Source organism: Schistosoma mansoni, chromosome 1, assembly GCF_000237925.1.
Source record: "Schistosoma mansoni strain Puerto Rico chromosome 1, complete genome".
Lineage (NCBI taxonomy): Eukaryota > Metazoa > Platyhelminthes > Trematoda > Strigeidida > Schistosomatidae > Schistosoma > Schistosoma mansoni.
The window spans coordinates 42,095,805-42,105,830 of NC_031495.1; the positions used below are offsets into that span (position 1 = coordinate 42,095,805).

Sequence of the window (10,026 nt, forward strand, 5' to 3'; positions counted from 1 at the left end):
ATTGTTTGATTGGTTGATCGTAATCTTGACATTATACAAAACCGGAAATAACAGAAAGAGGTAACAAGAGTTATATACTATGATTGTAGAATACATATTAGGTAAGTTGATACTGGATAATTCATTAATGTTGATGATGAATTGAACGTTTTGGAGTAATTAATTTATCCATTGAAAAAGGAACTATTAATGATGCTTCTTGCATAGTGACTTGTTGTTTTCTATACAGAAATAGAAAATACAAAAAAGGAATTAATGTCATAGAAGATTTAAGTTAGTCACATACGTGTGTGTTTACATATATAAATAAATATAACTTCATTCTACAGATCACGCGGATCTCAACCAGAGAAAGTTGATTTCATTCTATGGTTAACAAAGAATAAATAAATAATTATAGAGAAAACAATATTTTACTTAGGAAAAATGCTATGGTCAATTTTTCTCATTGTATATTCTTTACCAGAAATAAGACAGAATTCTATTAGAATTCATGCACATAAACCCAAATACAATTGCTTATCATCTAATTCAAGATTTCAGAACGTTTATTTTCAAAGTTGAACATAGAAGTGAACAATAATCTTTTGTCTTGGATTTGAAACGCCTTTATGAGTATTTTATGCTACCATGCTTCTTCATGTAAATGAAATGAATCAATCATAAAGATGAGGTGACTTGTCCCACAAAAACGTTTATTTCTTGAACATCTTTTAAATGAAAAAAATGTTAGAGGAAGATGAAGATCGTGCAGAAATAGGAATATTATATATATTTTTTACGATAGGTAGTAGGAATTTAAAAAATGTGACAACCGTCGAGTGTTTCAGAAATTTATTTTGGAATGATAAAAAGGATTTTTAGCTCGGAACGATGTATTTCGTGGTGTTGTGTTTTCTGAACTACATAGTTTAAAAGAGAAACGTTTAATATTGTTCTGGATAACATTATCAGCGCCTACATATATTTCATTTGTCCAGAACGAGAATGAAGTCTTGTCAGTTAAATCTTCCCAGTTACGAAACGCAATATCAGAAAGTATTTATTTTTTTAAATTAACACTTGACTGTACTACTGAGAAAAATTGCTTTAATTTCAGTTTACATATCAAGAAGTGTTTTTTTTTTTGGTAATGACTTTTTCACTTATCAAGTTAACAAGTATGTAATGTGAATAAGAATTGAAAATCAACCCACCAAAACACAATGTACCAACAACTTCAATATTTATTGTACGAATAGTTCGTTATTTCAAGGTAAATAAAACATTAAATGCTTTACAAAAACTATCATATGAATTTAAAAAATACTACTCACAATCGACTTAGTGCCTAATGTGCGAATTGTAGCCATATTCCACTTTTAAAATGCATACACTGTAAGTCAGTCCACGTAAAACAGGAAACATGAGTAGCTAAGTAACTAAACAAGATAACTTCTAGCCATTGAGATACATTTAAAAAAAACGTTCTGCCTATTTTGCTTCTACATTAACAAGGTAGTATCATTAGCGCCTGCATGAAATTCTAACATTGGGCCAGGTACATGAACCTGTATTTGGTTAACGAGTTGTATCATCATCATGTACAACAATTTAGTGAATTATGTACATTATATAAAGCAGAATTCAAACATATTCTCCATTGTGAACATATAGTAAATGAACAGCGAATAGTTAATACGGCATGAATCCTATATAATGTACAACTCGAAATGGTGAATTTAAGATATTAAGTAAGCTACATTTGAATAGATGCTTCTCATGTACCGACAATAGTATCAAAAATGAAATATTGACTGCACACTTGGTAAACAATTAACAGTTTTTTAATTAAATACTCTCTGTTCGCGTCATCCATTTAACTTGAAACTATAAATGTTCAAACTGAATGTGAATTAGCTTAATTTTACACTAATAAAAGTGTTCATTTAAAGTTTTCTGAGAACTTTAAAGTAATTTAATAAGACTTTCTAATCATAATAAATGATGCTTGAAATACTTTTTATACTTGAGCAGAACAACAGTATGAATAATTTAGAGAGTTACAATAAAATGACTTCTATGATGACAAATATACGTACATATGAAGGGTTTAATCAAATATTTTTCATTACTTACCAAAAAACAGACTATTGGTACGATTACCATTAACAACATAAAATGGCTATCAATCGAAATAATGCTGTAGTGCTCCAGTTACATATTGATATGTTGTTCAGTAATGCATAGTTTATGCATACCACACGTATATATATATAAATATATATAGATAGATAGTGATTATTAAACTTACGCTTGTCAGTTAGTAAACAAAATGAATCATAGTAAATAACTGAATAAACAATATTTCAGTCATTATAATCAATCGCTCGCTAAATATAACAAACTGAAAAGACACGGTTGTGTAATTTGGTGTCCGTTCATAATTTCAGTACTGACAAGCAATAAAGATAGATAGAGAAACACCAGCATATATATACATATGTAATATTTGTCATGCAATTATTGATCTACTGTTACATAATCATGTATTCAGTCTGAATAGATTTTTGGTGTGGATTAACACCAAACATCAATCAGAGATAACATTTTTGGGCAGAAAAAGATTACAGAATTAATATTTTGTAATGCAACTGCAGATGAGAATGGCGACATAGAGGTGATTTTTAAAAGACAAATTGCTGTACATGCATACAGATCAAAATTTTAATTATTTTTCGTCAATTAGTCGGAGATTATATCACCAAGTAAGCATATGTTCATACACATACACTGAATGAAATAAATAACCCTAGTTTTAGAAGTCTACACAACAATATCCATAAGATTTTTCATAACCAAACTTATTACTGATATAGAGTACTTTATTGTTACTATGGTACAAATGGAATTTAGAAAATTTATCCAGTCATTAAAATTTACCCAGATATACATCTACACATATTATGTATTATGTAGCAGTAATTGGAAGTGGAATGCCAGGCAGAAGAAGATTCAATTGAAGAGAACATAAAGGAAAACAAAAAGCAATCGTAATACAAACAGAATTGAAAGAATCATGAAGTATATAAAGACCAACTGTAGGAAGATATGAAAATAATGTATTTACTGTATGGTTTTCATATTTTACGAAGGCACTCTGTAATCTTGCATTAAACAACAAATTGGTTTTTTCTACCAAATCATCGTTCAGTATACTACTATTACCTTTTCAGTTACAAACGTATTTTATGCTTAGCTATTATTTCAAACTGGATTTAAGCAAATGATAGATAGATGGAATAAATTGTAAGATATCTATCAATAAAGATATTATACATTAGTTTGAAGATATCTGACGAACTTTTCCATGGAATAAAAAATGAATAGAAAACAGTTAACATTTTAATCTGATACGATACATGAAACACTGCATGATACTTTTTATTGCAGCCAAATAAATTAAGCGCAATAAAAAAGTGGTGACATTGATTGAAAAGAGAAGACAAACGGGATTATGTGGAAATAATTGTAAGGCCAATTAGAAATATATACAATAAAATTTATCAACTTTATGCTAAATAAGTGAATCAGATTGTGAGAAAAAGAATAATTGAAACGGTCGGTTTACATTTTGTTGAGAACAGTAAGAAAAGCGATGTTAGTTAGAGAAAACTACATAATAACAATGTACCCCTGGATTGAGTTTTTTGATCATATCGAGGAAATTTTTAATAGTTTGAGAAAATGCATAGTAGTGCTCTACGCCAGTATTAAGGTATTGAGTAAAAATAGTAAGACGGAAATACAAGACTCAGCCACTGTAACTACAAGCCAATATATATATATATATATATATATATATATATAAAGTTTTTGATTACTGTTTCTTCCTCTGAGAATCTAATATGTGATTTATAGGAAATATAAGCTTAAATCTGCTTTTTAATGTAGAGTTTTGCTAGGTTAGTGTACTGCTAAAATGATATTATCCATTATAATTCCACTAACAATGAAATCTACATATCCTAGTAGTCGAGAATTTACATGATCAACTTCTTTAAAAATTCATTTATAAAGTGGTTGCTACTAAAAGGTTATAAGTAGTAAAAACAAGCATGAAAAATAATAACTATGATACGACTCTGAGACTTAAAATTAGAAGATAATGACATGATAGTTTGTTTACTAAATCTATTATGTAGAAGATTGTTTAACGAATAACACCTCTTATGTCTTTTAAATATCTAGGTAACAATACAAAATATGATTTCAATGCTTTGGAATTAACCAGACTTTTTTAAACGAAGCAATGAGTCATTTATACTACAGATGTTTACTGTTTATTTTGATTAACAGAAAATACTTTGTCAATCTTTTCCTATTCCATCCAACTATATGGCTTGTTTAGTCTCCATAATGCTGATGGTCATATAAAGGTGAAATTCAAATAGCATAATACAAATTTTTAATAAACAAAATACATTGAACACACCTGAGCTTTTAATCCATGAAGACCTCCAACCTGGAATAGAATATAAAAGCAAAAATAATTACCAAAACGTTATTTGTAAAATGTGCCTATGTAAACAACAAAACTAAAACAAAGTAATCCAGGTAGCACAACAGGAGTATTTTGATTATTCACCATAAACATAGTCACTTCTATATGGCTGACCACTGAATCAAATTACTTATAAATATTAGTAATACTAGTTATTTTTCTACAAATTTAAATATTACAATCAAGAGTTTAAATTAAGCAGATTCTAAATGATTCAAGTTTACATTTTCAGTCTATTGTTTTGTTTAGAAATTAAGTGATTCGTATTTATAATTTCTAAGTTTAGTTTTCTGTGTATAATTGACAGGTTTATTTCATTAGTATACATTATTCAGTTAGACAGACTGCTTTTATTTTCTTAATATTCCTTCAGAATACGAAGATTGATTCGGTAAGCGACTATCTATAATCACCAGTCATTCCAGCATAACAGTTCTTTCATAAAAAGTCCTCAGAAAAGGGATAAGATGAATAGATGAAATGAAGCCTGAAAAAAATCACCCATTTAAAAGCCATTTCGGAAAAAGATATTATGAAGGGCAAATGCTTCTGCATTGAGTGAGTATATTGTCATCAAAATCTATGAAGCTATTAAAAAATTCATAGTTTGGATGTTTATGTTATCAGTTAAAATGAACGAAAGATTTTACAGTTACAAGTTACGGAAAAAAATATAGATAAAAAGTTGTATCAGCGCTATACCGAGCGAAATATTCTAATCCTTTGAATGGTATATTAATTGCATACTAAAAGAAATACCAGACGTACTTTATACAACAAAGTTACTTTATTTCTAATCACTATTTTGAAAACTCAATGTTCCCCTGATTTCACCACTGACTAATTTCTATTTCGAAACTAGTGAGTGCTCTGAGATCATAAACTTTAAAGTGGACGGCTGAAATTGACAAGTAGGAGTAAGACCACAGGTCTAACTAGAAAACTAATACAATCACATCTTTCATTCGCATTAATAACTCTGAATCTCCAGGTTAATTTACATTTGGACTAATGATTCCTCTTCAAAGATTTTCAGTAACGAACACGCTGCTGCTAAAATAACTTTGAATATTTATTTCTACTATTATTTTATGTTATACATGAGCTGATTGGACTAAATAACCTCAGGTCCAAGATTTCTAGTCAACTTAACTATGGAGACAATGACATTTAAAAAGTGGGTATCGGTATTTCTTCGGATGGTCTATATTTAGAATTTCCCGCGAAAGTGTTTTATACATTTGTATGTGATCATTTTCGAAATATATCACTAATACTAGTATCTTCTTTACGATCGTTGACCTTGTTTGGAATCCGATATCATTTTTAACACTTACCAGTGTATATTTACAATTTTCTAGATCTACAATGTATCAAAATCTGATAACATTTTGGGTAGAGACACAATTACATATCTTGCAGTGATCAGGTAATAAACAATTTATGCGATGTGAAAGACTGGGTACAACAATTAAATTTCGTTTTACAAGTCAATCATGCTTACAAGTCTGACAGTAGCTGTTACTTTGGTGTGCTGATTGCGGTTAGATATCGTGATCAGCTAATCAAGCTATATTGACTGGAACACTCGTTTCAATAGGTCGGTTGAAGAACAGTAAGACTAAAAGTAGTAGCTTAGGGTTCGAGATCTAAGTCATTCTGATGACTTCACAGGGTTTGACGGTAATACGGTGATTCCTTCAGACAACCAGCATGCAATAAGATGCTACCTTTATACGATAGAAAGTAAGGGTTCGAAAAGACCAGTTTTAAAAATAGTACACCTCACCCTTCTCCATGGATTTCCATTGCCGTAGAAAAGACCTTTAATATACGGAGCTGTCACTTCACGATCGACCTCAACGAGTAACTCTTTAGGCTCTACAGTCATACAGCCAGGCGGTCAGTACTACACATAACCCTGTTTTCTTTTCAGGTACTTGAAAAAGACTACCCTTTAAAGGTCTGGGCAACACGGAAAGTGACAACCACTGACATACATTTAACAGCACCGGAGAATATGCTAACCAATCACATTAAATTCGATACCTCATATAAAGAAGTCTGTTAAACCATGTACTTCAGAAAGTAAGAACTAATCATTGTTTCAACATACAAATAAACTAAAGAAAAATAATGTAGACTAACTGCTAAACTTAGTCACCATTATGATTACTAAAAATTAAAAAAATGAGTGGATTCAGATAGTTTCGGAACAATTTATCAGTGAAATTATATAATATATTGAATAGTTTTGCATACACAACATATTTTTATTTATTACCAAACTACCTACATGGAATGTATCACATTTTAATCTTTAAAATTTAAATAGATAATTCATAAAGTAATGAATACACAGTGTATGGATCATAATTCCATTTACATTATTTTCACTTATTTGAACTAATTATTATTAAATAAAATTAGATTAGTGGTTAATTTAGCTATAGATTTATGAGAAAAAACAAATTCCATAACTCACCATTCGAACTGTGCATGTATGTTGAATACATGTTGATTTATGAATAAAATCACCATTGGTTGTAGGTTGTGTATAACTTTGAATATAAGAAATAACTTTTTTACGTTCATGTGGTCCCGTTGCAGACTCTTCTTTTAACCATTGATCACGGAAAAAATCAATTAATCGATTAGATAAACGTCGTTCATCATCTGGATTGTCACAATCAGATGATCCAAATCGAAACATATAACTAATCACTGAAATGAGATCATATAAAATGTAGGTGAACATTTGTAAATAAACTTTACAAATTCAAGCGTAAACAAAACCCACCCCAAAGATTTCATGAATGATATGTTTAATATACTACTGAAACCTAACTAAATGTTTTAGCCACAGTTAAGGAAATCAAATTCAAATCTGTTCAGATCGCGATCTTTCATGGAAAAGAAAGATATTAGTGTGATTTTAAATACAGACTAACTTTGATATCATCTATGTGAAGAAGACTGGAAAGTGTTCAAAATATCAAATGAGAACAAAGAAACACAATCTGGTAACTACTATTTTTTCTGCAAGCCGTACATTATCTGTGATGTATGACAGATCTGATCCTATTTTTTACGATTTTTAGGAAAGTAACAACACAATTGGAGGGATACCGTAAATATTTTGATAGTGAAAATCTAAACAAATCTGGATAGTGAAACTATCTTCGAGACTATAATACTGACAAAGAATCTGCCGGTTTATTAGTTATACTATGATAACTAATAAATTCTTTTGTTTTAATTTATCAATAAAATAGTAAAACAAATAAATTATTCAAGTGTATTTATGATATTTATTTATACAGTCAATCAGCATTCATTATGCAACCACATTTCTGTACATTAATTATGAAATACGTTTTTCTAGTAAACAATACATAATTATACTATTGTAGTCTAATTATATTTTGATGTGACGAAACTACAATATAAATAGCGTATTTCACTTGGTTGATGACATACTATTGTTGAAAATACAATATCATATATATAATCTGAAATGCGATAGTGAAATGGAGAAGAATTCATCCTTTGATTGAATAGAAGAATGATGAAATAAAGTCACTAAGTGATCTATACAATTATAGCTTGATATCCACTTATTATTAGTTTGTAAATTGTCAAGCGAAGTAGCGTACATGCATTTACATTCTAACTGATTACAGTCTTCTGGTCTTATTTATATATATATATATATATATATATATATACAGAGAGAGAGAGAGTCACTATTGTAGCATTTGTAGATTATAGCTTACATGGTTTCTCATTCGGTAAAGATGGTTTTGGTGGTCCAACGTCAGCAGTGGTGAAATGGGGTTCTTCCGGATCGACGTGATCCATACAATCGTTGTATTCATTAGCAGTATCATCACAGGAAATATTCCATTTTCCATATTGAGGTTTGAATTCAGGATAGTTCAATTCATTGATATGATTTGAAGAAGAGTTACAAGAGTTATTCAATGATAATGTATCAATTGATCGGATAAGTTCATTATTATTATTGTTGACGGATTTAGTATTTGTTTGATCAGATTGACTGAGTATAACTCGATTAAGATCCGGTCCCATACCATCTGGAAGTGATGGTGCTAGTATAATCTGACGGAAAAAAGACAACGAATTATGACATTTAGCAAAACAGATGCCTATCACTTGGAAATATTAAAGTTTTGATAATCTTCCTGAGATAGATAGAAAACAAAGAATTATCCAGAACACAAATTTTACTATATTTATAAACAAATAAAGATATTTTCGGGTCGCATAGTGGCATAAAATCTAAATAAATATAAGTTGACCAAGGAAAATGCTGTAGTCGTAGTTTGTTCATAAGAATAAGAAACTGTAAGCATTATTCTATCTTTATATTAAACTGGTTATGATTCAACTCACTAATTTTAAAACAACCTAAAGGTATTTTATAGTTAAAATGATATAATTAGTCAGTAAACAAGTACTTTAAAAGACGAACAGAGCTTATATGAAAATCACTCAAGATTAAAAAAAACCCACTGAACTGAGAGCGTAATATGGTAGATATTAAACAGAGACTAAACCAATGATGTAAAGTATATATGTACTACACAATGAAGACCTAAATCATTCCACAGTTTATAATTAACAGATTCGAAACAAATACATCGACTAAAGTATCAGTTGATCGATAGCAAACTATAATGTCTTAAATTGAATGCTTACACGAATTATGAATGAATGCATTTTTGATGGTTACAAAATACAAAAGTGAATCCATGATTTTCAATTATATTGGCGTTGTATATTGTTGAATGATGTTAAGAAAGAAGAAAAAGCATTTATTCTTTTCAATCCTTTGAAACTAATTTCAATCAACTTTCAAAAAGAGAAAATAACGAACGAAAAGAAAATGAGAAACAAAATTTGCTTACTTCTCTAACTTTATGCCGTTCAATCACAACACGTCGTTGAAAATGACGTCGATCCTTTTTACCATTTGCTTCAATGAGTTCATAAACATCTTCTGTATCTGATTTTACTTCAGAATGACAATTAGGTGAACGATCATCAATATCCTCAGTGATGGATGTCATTGATTCGCAGTTAGCATCACTATCTAAAGTTGAAGTGTTTTGTTCATTTGGAATAACAGTAGTTTGTGTAGTGCTAGTAGTAGTCGCATCAGACGAACTAGTAGTAATGGAGTTACTTACACTTGGTGTACATGTAATAAAAGGATTTTCCATCTGTACGAGGAGGAAATAAAAAGGTAAATAAAACTAATGATTAAAAAAAAAACGTAGATTGAACTATTTCACTCTGTGTAGAGATCAAGAGAGAAACAACAACTTAATATCAGAATGGGAGCTTGTGGAGATTGTAGTGGTTTTAGTAGTTGAATTCACGAGGCCGCCCAAAAAGACAACAACACACCACTCACAATACTGTTTTAGTGTGGTGTTAGTATCTATTCTACAGTCATA

The 10,026-nt window shown here is 29.7% G+C and overlaps 1 protein-coding gene across 1 annotated transcript in view; it reads right to left on the bottom strand.

The window, feature by feature from the left end:
• The window catches only part of Smp_144600 (putative guanine-nucleotide-exchange-factor), a gene marked incomplete at its 5' end in the record, with an annotated part of 59,119 nt that overhangs the window by 14,175 nt on the left and 34,918 nt on the right, over positions 1-10,026 (bottom strand). The window contains 3 exons of the mRNA XM_018794474.1: positions 4,475-4,504; positions 7,029-7,267; positions 8,320-8,665. Of these exons, the coding sequence (XP_018648884.1) occupies positions 4,475-4,504; positions 7,029-7,267; positions 8,320-8,665 (615 nt within the window). The remainder of the gene's footprint in view (positions 1-4,474; positions 4,505-7,028; positions 7,268-8,319; positions 8,666-10,026) is intronic.